The sequence below is a fragment of the Loxodonta africana genome, chromosome 6, assembly GCF_030014295.1.
Source record: "Loxodonta africana isolate mLoxAfr1 chromosome 6, mLoxAfr1.hap2, whole genome shotgun sequence".
Taxonomy (NCBI): domain Eukaryota; kingdom Metazoa; phylum Chordata; class Mammalia; order Proboscidea; family Elephantidae; genus Loxodonta; species Loxodonta africana.
In genome coordinates, this window is record NC_087347.1 from 41,424,394 (window position 1) to 41,447,269 (window position 22,876).

At 40.4% G+C, this 22,876-nt stretch overlaps 2 protein-coding genes across 5 annotated transcripts in view; both read right to left on the reverse strand.

The window, feature by feature from the left end:
• PARD3B (par-3 family cell polarity regulator beta) overlaps positions 1–22,876 on the reverse strand; it is a 1,162,629-nt gene that overhangs the window by 1,048,854 nt on the left and 90,899 nt on the right. The window lies entirely within an intron of this gene.
• Positions 7,908–10,645, reverse strand: LOC104847270 (serine/threonine-protein kinase Nek4-like). Its single transcript, XM_064287422.1, is given in 4 exon segments — positions 7,908–8,950; positions 8,953–9,905; positions 9,908–10,303; positions 10,306–10,645. Coding segments are annotated over 4 exon segments (2,349 nt in total). The 3' UTR covers positions 7,908–8,290.

Genomic DNA, 22,876 nt, shown 5'->3' on the forward strand with positions numbered 1-22,876 from the left:
CAATGTGGATCAATCTTAAAAACATGCTGAGTAAAAGATGCCAGACACATAGTATATGGTTCTTTTTTTTTTTTTTTTCCGTAGATCAAGGTTTACAGAACTAGCTTCTCATTAAACAATTAGTACACATATTGTTTTGTGACACTGGTTGCCAACCCCAGGACATGTCTATACTCTCCTCCTCTTAAACTTGGGTTCCCTGTTACCAACTTTCCTGTCCCCTCCTGCCTTCTCATCCTTGCTCCTCGACTGGTGTGCCCATTTAGTCTCATTGTGTTTTATGGGCCTCTCTAATCTTTGGCTAAAGGGTGAACCTCAGGAGTGACTTCGTTATGGGGCTAAAAGGGCCATACTCTCGGGGTTTCTCTGGTCTCTGTCAGACCAATAAGTCTGGTCTTTTTATTTTTTATGAGTTAGAATTTTGTTCTGCATTTTTCTCCAGCTCTGTCCAGGGCCCTCTATTATGATCTCTGTCAAGAGTAGTCAACGGTGGTAGCTGGGCACCATCTTGTTGCACTGGACTCAGCCTGGTAGAGGCTGTAGTACTTGTGAGTGGATGGTTCATTTTAAACGAAATTCTAGAACAGGTAAAGCTAATCTCTGAAGGATGGGTATGGATTGTGAAGGTCCATGAGGAAACTTTCTAGGGTGATAGCCATATTCTAACTCGACAGTGGTTTGGGTTACAAAGGTATACACATTTGTCAAATCTCAACTAATGTACACATGATTTATGTGTTTTATTATTATGTAAATTTTAAATGAAAATGTAAATAAATATCGAACTCTAGTTAATGATCTGCATGCCAAATATCATAAATTTACGTGATATGCATCAAATATAAGATAAATTGATAGAATCTAGGTGTTGGGCATATGAGTAAGCCTATAAAATTCTTTTAACTTGGCTCTACTTTAAAAAATGTCTTTCATAAAATGTTGGGGGAAAAATTTCATCTTCCAAAGGTGGCTGTGGGGAAAAATGAGGAAGCAGATATTGACATATCATACAATTTTACTTATTATTACTAAAAAGTTCAATTGGATTTACGAAAAGTTTGAGAGAAGATAATTTTTTTTTAATTAAAAAATACAGAGAACAAATAAATTTACTATAGATGTTCTTTATTTTCTTTCAAAACTTCATAGTTCTGACAACTTTCATTTAAGTTTGTTTTGCTAACATGTAAAAAGCATTTGTAAATCATATTCATCTCCTACCTGTATCTAAACAGCATACCATTATGTCCACATCTCTTAGATTTATAGGCACTTCAAATAGCCTAATGGCAGTATCAAATATTTTCCCTGGAAATATTTTCCGCAGTAGTGGCACTTGAATGTGAAGGCAAAATTCCATTGTTTACCAATAAACAGGCTCATGGAAAGAATAAGACAGAGAAAGATAAGAAATTCACACCAAATACACTTAACTTTTAAAATCATATTCTCTGTAATACTTTTGATGTGGAGGAGAGAATCTAGCAGAAAACTGATTTGCCAAACACATCATATGGTATGGTTTCCTCTCAAGTTATATGAGGGCATGGCAACTAAAAATCTTCTGCCCGAAAGTTTATCAAAACTCACCCAAACTGTCCATCTTTGGGGATTACTGCATCTAATTGCTCACTTACCAAATTATAAGTAGCTCTGTAAAACCGAAGCCAAACATTTCGAAAAATTTTAATTCTTCCAGAAATTGACAAATCTGTTTGTTAGAAATACCAAATCTGCCACTTATCTCACATACAGAAAACGAGGATTTTTATACTTCGTGGTAATGCAAAACAGCATATTCTAAATAAGTAAACCCATTTGAACTTATTTTACTTTAACCATATTTATCATCTCTGCAACATTAAAAACGTATAGGAAAGTAAAATAACACAGCCATAAATAATACATCAGCAACTCCTCACATACTTCTTCCCAAAAAAGAATGAATTTTCATTATATTACAGTATATACAGAAAAAAAAAAAAACTCTATGCAATGAGTACTCAACAGATTTAATAAAAGATAAAATCTATAATATAACCTATTCAAAAACAAAGGTCAGATCAGTCTTCGTTAAAAATGTCATTTCAAGGCATGTGTTATAAATATACTTAGAGCTAACAGCAATGTATTGCTTTAATTAGACAGAGCGATTTAATTACTTGGAACGAACAAAGCTGAGACAGGCAAGAGATGTCTAAAAGCAGCTAGCACCAATGTCATCTCTTTTATTTATTACCTTCATTGCTGATTCTTTATCAAGAGACTTAGTGCACTAGGCCTACAACAGCCCTCCGTCCTGGCAGGGATTGTTAACGGCTTTCTACTAAATAGCAGTAGACATTTCTCTATATGGATGGTGGATGGCCCTTTCCATCGACAGTCTTCCTTGCCCCTTCCTGTTGAGAGTTCCCATGTTGAAGAACGGATATCCATGCTTCAGTAGATGGCACTCTTTCCTCTGACACAACTGTCTAACAGGAGAGAGGGAGAATGCAACCCTGGTACCATTCAATAGTTTTTATTTGGATCCCACAACTGTTGTCCTGGCAAAAGGATGCACCGCCATCTTAAACAAAAATGAAGATGAAAAGACAAGCTACATACTGGCAGAAAATATTTACAAGCTACATATCTCACAAAGGACTCACATCTACAATATACAAAAACCAAACCAAACCCGTTGCTGTCAAGTCGATTCTGATTCATAGCAACCCTACAGGACAGAGTAGAACTGCCCCACAGAGTTTCCAAGGAGTACCTGTGGATTCGAACCGCCAACCTTTTGGTTAGCAGCCACAGCTCTCAACCACTAGGCCACCAGGGTTTCCGCAATATACAAAAAACTCTAAAAACTCAACAGTAAAAAGTAAGCAATCTAATTTGAAAATAGTCAAAAGACACGAAGAGACATTTCACTGAAGAGTATACACAGAAGGCAAATCAGCACATGAAAAGATGTTCAACCTCACAAGCCTTTAGGAAAATGAAAATTCAGACCATAATCAGATATAACTACACATTTCCAAGGAGCAGCTGGTGGATTTGAACCGCCGACATTTTGGTTAGCAGCCAAACAATTAACCACTGTCCCACCAGGACTCCACACATTTACTAGAATGGCTAAAAACAATGGCAACACCAAACGCTGGTGAGGATGCACAGAAACTGAGTCTCATATACCTATTGTGGGCGGGAGTGTAAAATGGTACAACTATTCTAGAAAACCGTTCAATAGTTTTCTTTAAAAAGAAAACTTTAACATATGTCTCAGTAATCACACTGTTGTGTGATTTAGCCCAAAGAATAAAAACTCAGGCTCATGCAAAATTCATACTTAATTGGTCATAGCAGGCTCATTTGTAATAATCAAAAACCACAAACAACCAAAATGTTCCTTAATAAGTGTCTTAGGCTGGGTTCTCTAGAGAAGAAAAACCAGTAATGCACATAAATATATACAGAGAGATTTATATTAAGGAAACAGCTCACACAACTGTAGGAGTTGAAACATTCCAAGTCCTTGGATCAGGATAGAGTCCCTTCCCAATTCACGGAGCTGCAGAAGCTGGTGAACCCAAAATGAGCAGGTTGGACAGCAGGGATCCTGCTCAACAGTTGTGACAGTCAAGGAATCCCCAAGGTCAGCTGGCAAGACCGCAAGGTTTCTCCTGAGTCAACTGCAGGGGCTGGCGAATCCAAGATAGGGAGGTCAGGGAGCAGGACTCTTGCTCTCAGGCTGTGAAGATCAAGGAATCCCACGATGGACGGGTAAGCTGCTAGCTCAAGGCCCAAGAACCAGAGGTCAGACAAGAGATGGCTGCTGGATCCAGAATAAGTCAACAACATTTGCAAGGTGAGCAGGAAAAGGAAATAGACAGCGGAAGGTGGAGAGATGAAGGCTGAGGGGGCAGTGAGCCACCATAGGTCCCACCCCTGCCGGCACCACTCAGCAGATTCCATCATGGGGGTGATCACACATCATATTTCAACAGGAAAGTGATCACAACATTATACAACTGCCAAAACACTGAGAATCATGGCCCAGCTTAGTTGATACACAATCTTAACCATCACAATAAGTGAATGGTCAAACTGTAGTATATCCATACCATGGAATACTACTCAGCAATAAAAAGGAAGGAGTCATCAATATATGCAACAACTTGGAAAGGTCTCAATGGCATTATCTGAGTGTGAAAGGCCTATCACAAAAACTCACTGTATCATTCCATTTATGCAACATTCTTGAAACGACAAAATTACAGAGATGGAGATCAGATTACTGATTGTAAGAGGTTAGGGAGGGTAGCTGGTGGTGGGGGTGGGGTATGGGTGTATCATGAGGGAGAGCTTGTAGGTGATAGAATAGTTCTGTATCTTGACTGTGGTGTTAACATGAATCCACATATGTGATAAAATAACACAGAACAATGCACACACTTTGTACCAATGCCAATTTCCTGGTTTTGATATTATATCTATTTAAGATTCAACCAATAGGAAAGGCTGGGTGAATGGTATATAGAACTTTTCTGTGCTGTCTTTGCAACTTCCTATGAACCTATAATTATTTTTTAAAAAAAGGTTATAAAAGTAAATAAAAATTACAATCAAAGATTATAGCCACAAACTAATATTATAAAATAAGAAAACTTCACTTATTTATATTCTAGTAATTCAGGATTCAAGATGAAATTTATAGTCTACCATCTCTGAGAAAGGATTGCCTAGGCAAATGAAAGCAGCATATAATGTAATGGAAAAATATGAAACATACTTAGAGATATCTATATTTGCTTACTTTAACAGAATGTATTGACATTTCAATCTTAAACTACAGGCTATCTATCTACTAGTTCATTATACACTAAAGGAGTTCTAGCACTAATTCAAACGTGTATTGGCAATTTACCATAAGCAGTAGTCCTTGTGGAACCTAAGAATGAAGCCTAGAATAGTGTTTAAGTTTAGAGAGTTGAATGGTCTAAATTCATAAACAGGCCCGGTCTTAGACAAATCACACAATGACAATTTTGACATTTGTAAAAGGATAACAATATACTATTATTATTATTATTATATATACAATACATATTAAAAACTGAAACCCTGGTGGCATAATGGTTAAGTGCTATGGCTGCTAACCAAAAGGTTGGCAGTTCAAATTCACCATGTGCTCCTTGGAAACTCTGTGGGGCAATTCAACTCTGTCCTATAGGGTAGCTATGAGTCAGAATCGACTCAATGGCAACGGGTTTTTTTTTTTTTTTTATGTATTACAACAGGGCTCTGAACCAGTTCAAAACAGCTCAGTAATTGCTTAAGTAAATGAGGGCAGTATACACTGGATAGCAACCAAATCTGTGGCCAGTAGGATTTTGACCATAGGGGTGCCCTGCTCAAAGATGGCAGTCAACTGTGCCACTTTGAATGTTGTCTCTCTCCACACTCCTATGAATATTCCAGTCTCCCACATGGACCTGACAGTATCAGGAGTCTCACATGGGAGACTGGATTACTGGCAAGACTGTGGAGAGCAACATACATTCAAAGTAGTGTGGTCGGCTGCCACCTTTAAGTGGGGCACTGCTGTTTGCTTCCTTCTGAGATCAAAATCCCACAGCAACAGATTTGGTTGCTATACAACTTGTACACTACCCTTGTCTATGTGGGCAATTGCTGAAGCATTCCAAACCAGTTTGAAGCCCTAATTATAAATAAGTAACGGGATATAAAGGAGCCCTAGGGGTGCAGTGATTAAGCACTTAGCTACTAACTGAAAGGTTGGCGGTTCGAACCCACCAGCTGCTCCATGGGAGAAAGACGTGGCAGTCTGCTTCCATAAAGACTGCAGTCTTGAAAACCCTATGGAGCAGTTCTACTCTGTCCTATACGGTTGCTATGAGTTGAAATCGACTCAATTGCAATGGGTTAGTGGAAAATATATATCATAATATAAATACGTAAATGAATAAATTAATGTTTTTAATAATATTATAGTCTAATCTAATCATAGAATGATTACATGAGGTAATCCACCTGTTTTGGATTAAACTGTGCCCTGCAAAAAAAGATATGTTGGCATCCTCATCCCCCTAGCTGTGAACGTGACCTTGTTTGGAAATAGCGTCTTTAAAGATATTGTCAGTTAAATTAACTTGAGATCATACTGGAGTATGGTGGGTCTTAATCCTACATGACTGGTTCTTTTATAAAAGAAAAGAGACACACAGACAAGAAAGACAAGTGGAAAGATGGCCATGTGATGATGGAGGCAGATGCAGCTGCAAGCCAAGGAATACCAAGAGCCACCAAAAACTAGGAGAGAGACATGGACCAGTTTCTCTCTCAGAGCCCTCAGAAGTAAGCAACATCATGATATGATGATCTGGACTTCTAGCCTCAGGGCTGGCTTATCCAGTAAACATGGTACACACAGGTTTACTTGTAGGTACTTGCTGATCTGTAGTGAACAATTTCACCTGTTTTTCACTACAGCTTTGATGTGGTAAAACCCATGTGAAATTCTTTATTACAGGTTAGTAAGTAAACACAAGTAAGCATGTGTTTACTTACTAACCTGTAAGCCAGTGTTTACCACCATACTTACTGAGTTACTCCGCCCCGTCTAGCCTCCATAACTGTGAGAAAATAAATTTCTGTTCTTTAAAACCACTTACTTTGTGGTATTTCATTACAGCAGACTTAGGAAACTAACATACTACGTAACACATTTAACCTAACAACATACATACAACACGCAAAGTATTCCAAAACGTGAGCCATTTTTATCTCAACAAAGAGCTTCTGATCAAGAGTAAATGAGTTATATATACATGTCTGTGCACTTATGAGCTGCAAAGGCTCAACAGGGAACACCATACAGGGACAACACAAGTGCCATCAATGTTTAGAGGAGAGACATCAGTTCAAATACAAAAGAATGATGGTGAGCTTTGTGGAAGAAGCGCCACTTGAGTGGCCTTTGAAAGAGGTATATGATTTTAACTGGCAGAAATACTGGTCAGGTCTTACAAGTCAGTGAACACCGCATACATGGTACCAGGAAGACAGGAACATGAGAGACATGTTCTAGTTGTCCCTTCTTTCTTAGAAAGGTAGAACCCAGAAGCCAGGCTAAAGGATTACTGCTCAGGAAATTCCACAGCATTCCAGACTTGGCTGGCACCAAATATTTCCCTTGCCACGGGGGACGAGACTTAAAAGAACAGCTTAAGAAGCATGAATTTTACGGAGTTAGCAGCAGGTTGTTCTCAATTTTTTTTTTTTTTTTTGAAAGAAGGGACTGATGTTGTCCTACAACGCTGTATCAGTCATGAGCTTTTGCCACTATATGTTTGAAATCATGACTTCTCCCTTCTGAATTCCACCCCCTTTAGACAAAGAATTGCTAGGACCTATACCAGAGTTGAAATAACCATTTCTCCCTAATAAAGTAGCAAGAAATGTATTAAGATTAAAACAATGATTGTAGAACTTGATACATTCAAATGTAGAAGTATTTGATAGCCACCTAGGTGAACCTGAGACACTCTTTATCAACATAAGATCTTACTGATCACTGTTTACACATATAAGCTATATCTACCAAAATAAATTAAATAATGGCTAATTTAGATCGAATACTAAATGGTCTTCCCTCTTCTTTCCCCTGACTCAAAGACACTCAGCTCTACTTTGAGGTTATGGAGATAAACTATGAAAAGTTACTTGAGAAAAACTATTTAAAAGGTTCCTAGAAAAGTTTTATCATTTCAGAATAAAACAAGAAAGTGAAATAATACTGCTTTTATAAGAAATTTCAGAAGGAGTCAATATTATAGATTAAAAATGGAGAAAAGTCAGGTTGCTGCTAAAGACAATATTTTATTCTACTTTTCCATTCCCAAGATATGTTGAGCCAAAACAAAATTAATTCAGGGAGATTATAAATTGAATATTTGGGACTAGGTTGTATTATTTAGTAGAAATATTGTTATACAAGAGATCAGTTTCTAGAATTATCAAAGCATAGTGCTCAAGAGGTTTCAGAGTGAGTGGGGAGCATGCATATAAATGAAACTGAGTAAGCTACTTAGAGCCTAGCTTAGGGCAAAGGGAAAAAAGAATCTACATCTACAAATGTCCTTCATTGGTTCAGTAGTTTTGTTCTAATCCCACTTTTTTTTTTTTTTTTTCATTGTTAACGGGTTTGTTTCCTTTTATTTTTAAGTGAAAAATCTTTGAAAATAGGTCTTTAGCTCTGGCAGGAGATTAGAACAAATTCTCAAAAATTCACATTTTCTTCAAAAAATTTCAACTGGCGAATTTTCACACCGTAAGCCGTATACTTTTCACCCAAGTGCTCCCGCAAATGTACCTCTCTCTCCAATTCATCTTCCTCTTCCAAAAGATCATACACCTCCTCTAAAAGCTGAATCCCCAGGCCCTGGATTACATCAGCTCTCAAGACTTCAACTGTTCTCCTGATCTTTTCAGAACCTGGCACAATAGCTGGAGGCAGCTCTTTAAAACGGAGTTCCTCTGTCTCTTCTGCAATCTTCCCATGAAGTATCAGCGTGTCTCGATATTTCCGATGAACTTTGAACTCTGATACTGGGAGATCTTCACAGCTCTCTTTAGAGTCCAGTTTCAAGGTTTGAGTCATCAATTGTACCAAGTCACTCATTTCATTGGTATGATTTTTACCTTCCCTAGAATCCCCATCTGACTTATCAGTTGAACTTGTGGAAGAACTTAACTCCTCCTCAGACAGACAACGAGGCAATTTCTTTTCCTGAGCAACGCTGCTGTCAGAAGAGAATCGTCTGGCAGGAATGAGCTGGCCTTCCTCCTGAGGTTTCCCTGGCCCCACTGCACTCAGAGCTCTCCTCACTGAAGGACCTGAGGAGCACATCTCTTCCTGGGACTGCTTTAGTCCCCCCCGCCCCGCCTTGCTGATAATGGTCGATCCTTTGATGACGAGACCTCATTGCTCCTCGAACTGCTCATAGACCCACTGACCGCTCTACTTTGGTTTTCAGAATCCTTTCGTGTTGACGTGACATCTACGTTTCCAACAGCGGGAACAGAAGGCAACTGTCTAAGAAAAACCTCTTGGAACTGCCTCTTTCCCCCACTGCGCTCAGTCTGCTCTCTTCTCTTCTGCCGTGGCTGCCGAGACTGGGAAGGCTCAGACCCAGAGATGTGTGGCTGTAAGCCTGGGCGGATTCTGGCCTGTTCTTCTACAATACATTCAATAGCAACTGGATCCTGGTCCTTTGGCTTTGGGTCTTTGCTTAGAAGCAGCAGAGGCTTCACTGGGTCACTCCCTGCCTCACTGACATCACCTGAGGACCATGTGGGAACTAGGTTTTCCAGCTGAGCTATGGACTTAGTGTTATCCTGCAGTCTCTCCTCCTTCACTTGAGAAATATTGCATTTACCTTCTAACTCATTAGAGATATCTAAGTGTCCTGGCTGAGTCTCCTGAACTAAGTCACCACCCATTGAGTCCTTCCTTCCTGCAGGTAAGATGTTGATATTTACTCTGCTGATTGTGGCTAGTGACTCTGCAGTATTGCTCATGTCTGGTTTGCAGGAGTGGCCTTTCAGACTGGTAGATGTCTTCAGTGGGCCAATGACCACGGGTGTTTCCTGGGATGAACACAAGTCTTCTCCCACTACGTATGCCTTGGAGCCCTCAGAGGAGTATGGTTGGGGTGAGATTACTTCATTATTTGATTCGGCTTTTCCGGAAACCACTGTAGCAACAGGCTTGGGTTTAGAGTCACCATTTTTAACATTATTCTTACAGGTTTTTGCCTTTGTGGCCTCCAAAAACAAGGAGATTTGGTGCTTTATGTAAGGTTGCCTCAGGATGCTCCTCACAGATGGTCTTTTTCAGGCCTTTTACTTAGCATTGTTCTTAACAGTTCTGCCAACTCTGGGCTGTAATCTTTTGACATTGGTGGCAGCTTTCCTTCAATAATCCGATAAACTAAAGAATTCATGTCTTTTGCATTGAACGCATGCTTCAGGGTAGCCATTTCATATACACAGCATCCTAGAGCCCAAACATCAGACTTATAGTTGTAGGGTTTGTCTGAGAACAGTTCAGGACTCATGTTGTAGGGCGTGCCAATGAGGCTGCTAGCCATGTCACAGTGGTTCTCTAACACTCGGGCAATTCCTAGGTCACCCACTTTGATAATACTTGCTCTTGTTAGGAAGACATTTTGAGTCTTCAGATCTCAGTGAAGGATGTGTCTCTCATGTAAACACTGCAGAGCCATGGCCTCTGAACAAACCACTCCACCACCTGACTCTCCGGCAGAAGCCGGCCCTTCTGCTCCTTGAGTTTTCGGTACAGATCGCCTCCTTCACAGAAGCCCATGAGAATGTAGAGCAGACCATCCCCTCTCTCCCACGACTCTTTGTAAGTGACAATGTTGGGGTGCTTCAGCTGAGACAAGAGCTGCCCTTCCTGCTCAGCAGCCCGCCCCTCTCGGCTGGAGGCCTTTCGAAGGTTCAGTTTTTTGATGACATACTGCCTGCCGCCTCGCTGGTGCCTCACAAGCGTCACCTTCCCGTAGCTGCCCCTGCCCACAGCCCCCAGGTAGCAGTGGGCAGCCAGGGGCATGTTCCCGACGCGGGCCCACAGTCGGCAAGCAGCGGCGGCAGCGAGCAGGAGGCCCCGCTCATGCCCGGGAGGCGGCGGCAGTGTCCGCCGCTCTGGCGGCCTGGCCAGGACGGGTGAACCGAGACCCGGCCCACCCCGACGCTGCTGCCATAACGATCCCAGCCGGCGCAGTCCCTCCCCTCTAATCCCACTTTTGATGGCTAATACTCTCTATTGCTTCGAGCACTCCTTTCGCTACCGTTTGAATTACCCATGGCATGCTCCTTTCTTTTATGTTAGAACACTTAATAGTCTTTTATATTCCATTCACTAAAAGATTTAATGAATTCCTACTGTGTGTTACTGAAGTTGGAATGTTTTCAAACTCTCAGGAAACAAACAGAGGTATAGGTAAGCTTGGCATTCCTTTTATTTTGATGTAGGTACCAGATGTTGGGGATGACATATAAACTCTGAACAGTGTCCTTGGACCTGAAAAATCAGGAGTAACCTTATCCAGATGGGGACTTCAAAGAGCTGATTGCTTGAAGGTGCATATCCTGGTCTATTCAGAGCCCAGAAAAAAAGAAAAATGACATCCTAGAAGAAATCTTCAAGACAAGCAGCAAAGCAAAGCTAAGTGCTCTTTCTCTCACTCTCTTGATAATAAGAGGCATCAGTACTCACTGTGGAATATAAAATTTTTTAAGGTGATTGGGCAGGAGGTGGCAGGAATGGGGCTAAACTGGAAGGAGGCTGGAAGAGATATCAATGTGGAAGGGGCTACAATTATGACCCATGTAAAAGAGAACTGAGGTAGGGGGTTAAATCTCACAAGATAGCATTTCCTACTCTAATAATGCCTTAGGGTCAGTAAAGCCTACCATGACTCGGCAAACCAAACTGGGAGGAGGAAAGGGGACATGGCCTACAACTACTAAGAGAGGTCTCAGAACCAGCAACACACTGTACTAATACTAAAGAACATTGTCAATATGTAATGTTTTGTATATACAGGACCCAACTTGGGATAATACCCCAACTTCATTGCAGCTTTGATAGTGGAACCAAGTTTCCTCCCTGCCTCCCCACCCCAAATTCCAAGTCACTCATGATGGTTCTTGTCATTTGGGATGAGAGCCTCAGGAAGGAAGGAGTCTCAGAGGAACATAAGGAAAATTTCCCTGGTGATAAATCCTGGAAGATATTCACTCTTCCCAGCCTGTGTCACCTAAGGGCTGAGCTACTCAATTTCTCACCATTACAAAACTTGAGGCTGCCTATGGAAGAAGGCAATCAAAGAACTTCTTCGCTACTCTCCTATCAGGTAAGAATATCCCAGAGAATCCTTTTGAAAGATTCCTAAGATTAATTTCTGGCAATTATTGAAACAAAAAGAGAAGGATTAAAAAAGCTTCCACTCGCTAATGAGATTTCACTATATACTCACTAGAACTGCTTAAGGAAGACTGACAACACTAAACGTTGGAGAAGACGTGACACATTGGGAACTCTCATTCGCTGATGTGTAAAATGGTACAACTACTATGGAAAGTGGCTTGGTAGTTACTTTCTTAAAAAGTTCAACATACATCTACCCAGTGACCCTGCAATTTCACTCCCAGGTATTCATCCAACAGAAATGAAAATAATATGGCCGCTAAAAGCCTTGCACAAGAATGTACACAGTAGTTCAAGTCATAACAGACAAAAAGTAAAAACAGCCCAGATATTCAACAGGAGAATGGATACACAAACTGTGTTACAATCAGACAATGGAATGCTGTTTAGCAATAAAAAGGGATCCACTACAATAGCGCACAATAATAAATACACACAGTAACAAGGATGAGTCTCAAAAACATTATGCTGAGTAAAAAGAAGCCAGGTACCAGAAAGTACATATTGTATGATTCTATTTACATAAAATAGTTAAAACTAACCCATGGTGATAGATCAGTGGATACTGCTAGTATGAGGGTTGTTAACTGGCAAGGGGCATGAGATAACTGGGTGAAGGAAATGTTCTTAATAGCTCACATAGCTGATAAAATCGTTCCTTGATACTGTAAAGTTTGAAATATGTGTCAGCTATTTGTTAAAGGGAAACCCAAACCTAGTGTCCAGCTTTCTTGAGAAGTAGCAGAGTTGCTGGGTGGTGAAGAGAGGAGGCAGGAGGTTAAGATAGCAGATGATGCACCACCAGAAAGACTAAATGGGGTGAGAAGCCAGGACTTTGAAAGGAACAGAAATCCTGGATGGTTCAGGGTCAACTTAATAACTTTGTTAAGCATATGAAGTAGACACTATTCATGTTCATCATATGCTGATTCTTCTAGTTCCAGGAATTTCAGGCCATATCTCACCACCCTCAAAATTAGGCACTTCTAAGGTATCAACTCAGGTCAAAGCTTCTATTTTCTGGAGTTATATGCCATGAGTTTTTCTTACCTTGCTGTAAAGGTCACAAAAACACATGATGATATGGAGATTCATGAGATCGAAGCAGCCTGGAATTCTGAGCCAACACTTGGAAGACAACTACCCAAGAGTGTCACTTTGATTCCCAGCAGACTGTGTGAGTGAGAAATAAATTTCTGCGGTGTTAAGCCACTGTGATACTGGGTTATTAGTCACCACAGCATACTCTAGGTTATCTGGAGTAATAGAGCTTATTTTTTTCTTTCACCTATTTCTAAAACTCATCCCCTCAAAAGAAAAAACTCATTAACAATCATGTATATGACACCACATAATGCCACTAAATTGCTGTTATTGGGATCCGACTCATGGCAACCCCACGTGCAATGGAACAAAACTCTATCCCCAGTCTTGTGCCATCACCTTTGTGATCCATAGGATTTTCACTGGCTGATATTCATAAGTAGATTGCCAGGCCTTTCTTCCTAGTATGTCTTAGTCTAGAAGCTCCACTAAAACCCGATCAGCATCACAGCAACACACAAGCCTCCACAGACATTCAGGCAGTGCTTGCACAGAAGGTGCACTGGTCAGGAATCAAGCCCAAGTTGCCCTCAGAGAAAGTGAGAATTCTACTACCGAACTACCAGTGTCTCATTAACCACACTAATGGACCCCAAGAATAATAAGATCTAGCCCCTATCCACCAGGCTGCAGTATAATAAGCGAGAAATGAGATGCATGATAACCATGACATGCTAGTGTGATAGCTGAGGTATCAATACAGCACTATGGGCAGTCTGTGGAGTCCCTGGGTTGCACAAATGGTGAGTGCTTGACTACTAGCCAAAAGGCTGACAGTTCAAATCCACCCACAGGCACCTCAGAAGACAGCCCTGGTGATCTACTTCTGAAAGGTCACAGCCTTGAAAACCCTATGGAGACGTTCCACTCTGCACACACGGGGTTGCCATGAGTCAGAATCAACATGACATCAATTAACAACAACATGGGAAGTCCAGGACCAACACTAGAGTGCTCTCTTCTCTAAGCTACAGTAAAATGCATTTTTAGTCATATTTTTAGATAATCAAACTATGCTATATATGTAATTTTCTGAAAATGTCAACAAAAGGCTCTCAACATTGGGAGAGCGCATTCGAAATAACCTACAGAACTTCAGATTATTCCTTGCCCCATCCTTTCCCTCCCCTGTAGTTTCAGATAACAGTTTCAGAATGGAGAATCTTTGCCACAGTGAGCCACGAATACTGACAGGAGCATGTGGTTTCCTTCAGGTGGCCTGGGCTTGAACATTCCTGGACAGGTAATATACAATATAAGGCTAAGTATCCAGACTGTGCCTATTCCCACTACTTTTGTTGTTAGCCTATGCAGGTGTCATATGGTGTTCAGATCTGGCTTTAACACCTTCTCGTGTCTTCTGTCGCATGCAAAAGCTCGACAACGAATAAGGAAGATCAAAGAAGAATTGATGCCTTTGAATTATGGTGTTGGTGAAGTGTTGAATATACCACGGACTGCCAGAAGAACAAATAAATCTGTCTTGGAAGGAGTACAGCTAGAATGTTCCTCAGAAGCAAGGATAGCAAGACTTCATCTCACATAGTTTGGACATGTTATTAGGAGGGGCCAATTCCTTGAGAAGAACATCATGCTTGGTAAAGTAGAGGGTCAGGAGAAAAGAGAATGACCCTCAACAAGATGGACTGACACAGTGGCTGCAACAATGGGCTCAAGCATTACTACTGTGAGGATGGTGCAGGACCCAGCAGTGTTTCATTCTATCACACAAAGGGTCATTATGAGTCAGAACTGACTCAATGGCACCTAACAACAACAACAACATGTCTTCTGTACCATCAAACATTATTTCAGCATTATCACTTATGATAGAGATTGGCACTGTTCATAATATTCCAGTTTTACTCCTTCCCGTAACAGGATAGCATCACACTTCTCTGTCTCCTCTGAAGTTACGGTGTGGTGCTGTGACTTGCTTTGGCCAATGAAACATGAACAGAGGTGAGGTGTGTCACTTCTGGGCTATAGCCTTGGAGCTATTACATAAGTTAACATAGTATTTTCCCTGCCTCATTGATTATAAAGGCTGTGTCGATGGAGCTCTGTCAACCCGGGACTCTGAGTGACCAACTCACACTGAATATCCAATGTAAGCACAAAATAAACCTTGGACCTTGGTTGTGTTAAGCCACTGGAGGCTATTATCTCATTGTAACTTTGACTATCTTAATATCAGACTCTTCAGATATTGCTAAATTGTTATTCACTGCTGCCATTTTTCTTTTCTCTACAGATTTTTAAACTTATCTTTGTTTCAGACCCCTTTCAGCTTTTGTATAAAAAAGTTGACACTTCTACAAGTAGCTGACCTTACAGAACCAAAGGATACAATTTCTACTTTTTTGTGATTCCAAATCAAAATTTTATAGCAGATATTTTTAAAACTATTTGTTCAGAGAGAGGAGAGAGAAAAAAAAAAAAGAAGAGAGGGAGAATGGATATAAATAGGGGTGGCCAGTGGGAGGTGTGGGGAAAGGAGTACACCTATTTAAGAATTCAAAGAGATTATAAACTAAAATGGTTCTAGAAGGCTTCATGCTACATAGTAAGAGCACTTTCATGGTAAAATTAGAAGCCTTTAAAAATGAAAATAAAGTCCAAGCAACCATGAAGACAGAATTTTGCAGATATGCCTGAGGGCTTAAAGAAACCTGGCATTGAGCCCAAATGAAATTGGAACTGCCTTGCTTTCTTCTGGTATTTTCTTTTCATTTATTGGAGTCTATCTGTAAGGAATTACTAAATGTATCTGCTTTAAAAAATGCTTACTTGTCTTTTAGTTAAAAAAAAAAAAAAAAACTTGCCTTCGAGTTGATTCTCATAATGACCCTATAGGACAGAGTAGAATTTCCCCATAGGATTTCCAAGGAGCGGCTGGTGGATTCTGTCCACCTTTTGGTTAGCAGCCAAGCTCTTAACTACTAGGGAAAGAGGATAAAATGGAGACTAGCATGAATGGGCAGAAGTAATTATTGACAAGGAAGGGTAGGACTTATTTAAGACTCATTGGTCATATTAAGTATTAACAATATGGAGATTCCAGTTCAAACTTTGAGTTACACATAGAAAAAGCCATCTTCACCAAGAATGAGATTGAAAATTTAGAAAATATTCTGTTATATGCCAGATGAGAGGGCCTGGAATACTATTATAAGTGAAGGCTTTTGAAAGTTTTATCTCTTGGGATTAAAGGGAGAATGAGATGACAAAATTTTAAGTATAACATGTGACTACAAGTAAAAATTAGAGGTAAAACAGTCTCTAGAGGGTTCAGTTCCAAAGATTTTATTATATTCAATTTTGTGGCCTCTCCGAGAACCACAGAGTACAGAATAGCAGATGCTCAATAAACACTTAATTAACCTAGTGGTTTAAGGGTTTTACTTCAGAAACATTGTAACTGCTCCACAATTTTCAATGCTGGATTTGTCCCCCTAGCACTCAGACACAGGAAAACTCTCTTAAAACCCAGCTGAATGAATAACTACCAATGCGTGATATGACTTTTTTGTTGGTTGCTTCAATAAGGTAAAGCTTAAATTGTTTTATCAAGCCTCCTTTTCTCCACCGACACAGTCTCGGAAACATGTTCCCTAAGGAAAATAAGGAGCCCTTGGGTGACACAAACAGCTACTATGCTTAGCCACCAATCGAAATGTTAGAGGTTCCAGCTCACACAAACACACCTCGAAAGAAAGGCTGAGCGATTCACTTCCAAAAACTCAGCCATTGAAAACCCTAGGGAGCATGACTCTACTCTGACACATGTGGGGTCACTATGAGTTAGTGTCAACTCAACTGCAACTTGTAAGTAAAAAGAAAAGCAGGCCTAAAAAATAAATTCACCCTTAATAATCCTAATATAACTCAAGAATAACCATCAACTGATAAATAGTACACTAATTCATTCCCACATAAAACCCCTGTATTATTCTAATGGAAAATCAAGGTACATTATGTTTGCACACTAATTTTAAACACATGCCTAGTTTGAGTTCTGAAAGCAGTCTATCTTCTGTTCACCTTCACAGGGCAAAACTGCTTAAGCAATATCACTGCTATACCATTTTTACCAGGTATTTAGCAATGGCATACAAGCCACAGATGGTGGAGACTTTTAAAGGCATATTAAACCCTTACACCTAATTAGAAAGACATTTGTAAAGTTAAAGCAGTGATCTTTAATAGTTTTCCCCCTGCTGTAGTTATGTCTCAGGCTCAGCGGCCTGCAGGTAGGTTTACTCATCTTAAAACTGCAAAACTGGAGTATCTCCGTAAGTTAGTGTATCAAGCATGATGGAATTTTATTGTTTTTACAAGCAATCTTGGAACTTCAAAGGTATATAAATTCCTGGAGGTAACCAGATTGCTTTTGTAGGGCAAGCAGACATGGCAGATTGGTTCGTATAGCCTTAAAAGTTAATGCCTGTAAGTCATATTCTGAAGGTACCTCGCAGTTAACATGGAAATAAAGCAACACTTCTAAAATCAAGGATGTTGGCCTATTCCTCCCTACCAATGAGTCAATTTGGAGAAAACTGATTCCTATGTAAAATGCCATCTGGTTCTCCTTGTTACATCATTCACCCTGTGTTGAAAGACACTATAACTGTCTAATACTACCGACAATTGATACTACTACTTGACATGTCTTGAGATATGTTTAAGACATTTTGACCTCTTGCAAAAGAAAAAATGAGTGAAGAACAAAAGGACAGTTCTGTATTCTGCCACCAAGAGTCGATGATGAAATGCCTGCCGATTAATTCTCCAGGGACCATCCCTCAGCTTACACCGAGAACCAGAAGACATGAGCTCAGCAGCAGTCATGCAGTGAGGCTATTGGGCAGCACACATTTAGAATGCAGAGTGATGTCCAAGAACTGACCTTCTCTGTTCTTAGCATCACAACCCTACTGAACAGCCACAAAACCAACAGCCAGCATTCTGCTAAAAGGGAACAGAAGGGAAAGTGAGGGAGACAGATTTTCTCAAAGCCAAGAGGTTATAGATAGATATGAAATCCACGTGATTTAGGGCAGAGAATATCTCAGCAGGAAAGTGCCTAACAAAAGAAACCAAGAAGCTAATGTAGACGCAGTTAAAAAAAAAAAAAACCAAACCCATTGCTGTCAAGTTGATTCCGACTCACAGTAACCCTATAGGACAGAGTAGAACTGCCTTGTAGGGCTTCCAAGGAGCAACAGGTAGATTTGAGCCACTGACCTTTTGATTAGCAGCCTCAGCTCTTAACCACTATGCCAACCAGAGCTCAGTACAGGCAGTTAAAAAAAAGCAAGCCTGTTGCCATCAAGTCAATCCCAACTCATAGGGATCCTATAGGACAGAGTGGAACTGCCCCATAGGCTTTCCAAGGACCAGCTGGTGGATTCAAACTGCCAACCTTTCAGTTAGCAGTCAAACACTTTTAACCACTGCACCACCAGGGCCCTAGAGGCAGTTAAGGGAAGAGAAAATGAAGACAATTATTTACTCAGGAAAGTACTGCATAACTTATAAATGAATACAAAGTAAAGAGAAAGAGCAAAAATCAAAAGTACAGTAAAAAAGGAAGGAAAATTCAATTCCCCAAAGGCATTAAGCCGTATGTATAAAAACCAAAATCAAACCTATTGCCATCAAGTCGGTTCTGACTCACAGCAACCCTACAGACAGAGCAGAACTGCCCCACAGGGTTTCCAAGGCTGTAACCTTTATGAAAACAGACTGCCACAACTCCCTCCCGCACAGCAGCTGGTGGGTTCCAACCACCAACCTCTTTGTTAGCAGCAAAACACTTAACCACTGCACCACCACAGGACTCCTTAAGCATTAAAAAAAAAAAACCAAACCCACTGCTGTCAAGTCAATTCTGACTCACAGCGACCCTACAGGACACAGCAGAACTACCCATAGAGTTTCCAAGGAGAGCCTGGTGAATTCGAACTGCTGACTCTTTAGTTAGCAAACATAGCTCTTAACCACTACGCCACTAGGGTTTCCTCCTTATGTATAAAAAACACAGGAAGAGTTAAACACATAAATATTTGAAGAATGCAACACAAGATACTCCTAGATAGAAATGAAGCATCCAGCTCTATGACATCCATTTCCTATCTGTTATTATTCACTTTGTAAGTCCCTTCTCATGCCAAAAGGGTCTACTATCTCTGGCTGTGTGAAATGCAAAATACGCTCTAACAAATAAGTCACACTGGAGAATCAGTATTGTTATCCTACTCTCTGGGGCCCTGGTGATGCAGTGGTTAAGAGTTCAGGCTGCTAACCAAAAGGTCAGCAGTTCAAATCCACCAACCGTTCCGTGGAAACCCTGTGGGGAAGTTCTACTCTGTCCTGTAAGTTCTTCATGAGTTGGAAATGACTTGATGGCAACGTGTGTGGTTTTTTATTACTACTTGTTTTTTGTTTATCTTACTCCTAAGCATTAGTATCTTAAAAGAAGTTGATAATGAAGGATTCTTAAAACAAATCCAAACTTTCAGGTGACATCATCATCATTCATTGTGGCTCTCTCAGTCCACTAAGGGTGTGATCACAGTGTTCCAAGCACTCTGAACAGCACTTTACCCATATTAATTCATTTGTTTTAGTTTAATCCTCACTACAACCCAATAAGGGAGGTGTCATTGTATATCTGTGGAAACTGAGATTCAAACAAAACATTTGTCAGAGGCTCCTATTGTTGTAAGTGGCAGATCTAGGTTTCCAACCCAGGCCTCTGCAATTGCAGAGTCAATACTTTTTTCACTACCCAGAGTCCACGTCTGAGCATTCATCTAGACACACTTCCTCATAAGGCCAGTCTGCGATTCCACGTGAAAATGCAGGGACACGAAAACTGCCCAGTAAGAAGAACCATGTGAGGTGCTATAGTCAGACAAGGAATCTTTTAACAAAAAAGAGTTAAAAGATACTAGACGCTGAAGAAATAAGTTTGGAGGTTAGGTTATATGATTAAAAATGATGGAAAGCCCCTCATAAACTACTCATTTATGCTAGCTGCCATCTTCTTGGTTCATATTGGTATGCAGATTGATTCTTGCCCATCCGCCTCAAAAAGACTGGGCCTACGCCCTCTAGGAGGGAGCAATTGCTCTTTGTCTGGGAGGGCATCAGAAAACAAGACACATTTTAACTTTGTTTGGAAGGCTCATCCTATCTCCTGTGATTTAAGTACCTTTTTTTTTTACATTCACCAGCTGAAAGAGGCTTTAAAGAATCAAGGTGAAGTCAAAACATCATCAGGAGAGTCCAGCTGGCTTCTACAAGAAGTTCCAGATGGTACCTTTCACTTGCATAAATTTACCTCTGGTCCTAGCATAATCCCCGAGCCTCAAAACTCCTCCAAAGGAATGATAAGTACTGCAACTTTCCAAAAGAAGGATCCTGGGAAAAGGAAGGAAACATCTGAAAGACTGAAAGACTACAGAGAGGGAAATGTTCAAATGATTTTTAGAAAGTAAAATTATAAAAGGCCTGGAAACGAATAAGGGCATAAGATAAAGACAAAAATAGTTTGGTGATGACTGAGTTTAAGGGAAGGAAGAACTTAGCACATATTGCACACTGACCTATTGACCAAATCTAATATAACTTACTAATGAAGATCAAAGACCACAGCCTTCGGTATGGACTGAATCTCAACGTAAAGAAAACAAAAATCCTCACAACTGGACCCATAAGCAATATCAGGATAAGAGGTAAGATGATTGAAGTTGTCAAGGATTTCGTTTTACTTGGATCCATAATCAACACGCATGGAAACAGCAGTCAAAAAATCAAACGACCCATTGCATTGAGAAAATCTGCTGCAAAAGACCTCTTTAAAGTGTTAAAAAGCAAAAATGTCACCTTGAAGACTAAGGTGCGCCTGGCCCAAGCCATGGTGTTTTTCAGTTCCCTCGTATGCATGCTAGAGCTCGACAATGAATAAGAGACATTGAAGAGGAATAGATGCCTTTGAATTATGGTGTTGGCAAAGGATATTGAATACACCATGGACTGCCAGAAGAATGAACAAATCTGTCTTGGAAGAAGTACAGCCAGAATGCTCCTTAGAAGGATGATGGGACCTCATCTCACATACTTTGGACATGTTATCAGGAGGGATCAGTCCCTGGAGAAGGACATCATGCTTGGTAAAGTAGCATATCAGCAAAAAAGAGGAAGACCCTCAACAAGATGGATTGACACAGTGGCTGAAACAATGGGCTCAATGCCATGCAGTGTTTCCTTCTGTTGTATATAGGATCGCTATGAGTCGGAACTGACTCAACTGCACCTAACAGCAACAACATAACTTTAATAGAATACTGAAATAGTACCTTCCTGTGAGTTTCAGTTAAGGTCTCACAACTCTAGGTGACACATTCCAAAGCAAAGCGTACATCACCATGGGGAGCTTACCACACGAGTGCATGGAAATCAGGTTTTATGGATCTTAACTCCTTTTACCACATCAAGACAATAAAGAGGACTAGTTGTTGAGACTTTTGGAGAGCAGTGTCAGTACAGTTCAAAGGAACCCTTGAATAGAGTGGAGGTTACCTGCTGTATTCTCAGTGGCTAAGGAAGGAACTATGAATGACCAGCCAGAGAACTGCAGGCGACAGCCTCAGCAAAGGGTGTAGAGGATGAATGGTCTGCAAAGAACTCATAAAGAAGTCTACAAGAGTCAGACTCAGCATCAGCCAATCCTAGAGAACAAATGCCCATAATAACCATTAGTGCTATTCAAGTAATAACTTTGCCGTCTGTGGGAGCAGAATAATGACCCCCAAACAATGTTCTAATTCCCACAACCTGTAAATATGTTATGTTGCGTGGCAATGGTTACAGATGGAATTAAAGTTACTAAATCAGCTGTCCTTAAAACAGTTCCTTATTATCCTGAGTTATCCAGGTATGCCCAATGTAATCATAAGAATCCTTAAGAGTAGAAGATGAGGGAATCTGAACAGAGAATCAGAAAGATGGTAATGTGAGAAGGGCTTGCCTGACATTGCTGGTTTTGAAGAGGAAAGAAAAAGGCCATAAGCCATGGAATATTGCTAGCTTCTTTTTTTTTTTTTTTTTTTACAAGCTAGCAAAGGCACCACAGAAAATGTCCTCTGGAAAGAAATGCAGCCCAGACAACACCCTGATTTTAGCACAATGAGACTCATATCAGACTTCTGACTTCTATAATTGTAAGATGATAATTCTACTTTCTTTTATGCCATTAAATTTGTGTTAGGAAACTAATGTACTGCCCTATCTACCAACCGTTCCTCTCTGTTCTCCAGCAATGGGTGTGTGAGAAAATCAGTTAACAATCTGGTGATGAGTAGTAGACATGCAATGTAAGAAAGGAGAAGAAAGGCCAGCCATATTCACTTTCCCCTGTAAGTGGCCTCCTCACAGCAGACCTGAGCTGGGTTAAGTGCATAACAATTAACTTTCAATGAAGTTTGTAAGTTTCGATTATTACACTAGACAGGGCGTATTCTCTACTGAAAGGAAGGCTTTTTTTTTTTTTTTACCTCAAGTTGACCAGGAAAGTTTTGAGAGTCGCCCTATATTACATCCAGGGATAAAAGGATAACTATCCAAATGGAAAAAATTTAAACAGACAGTAGGAAACAAAAATAAAGTCCCTCTCTGATTATCCCTCTTAAGTCCTGCTTACTCAACATGACAGCTACATACTGTTCAAAAGGACTGGGA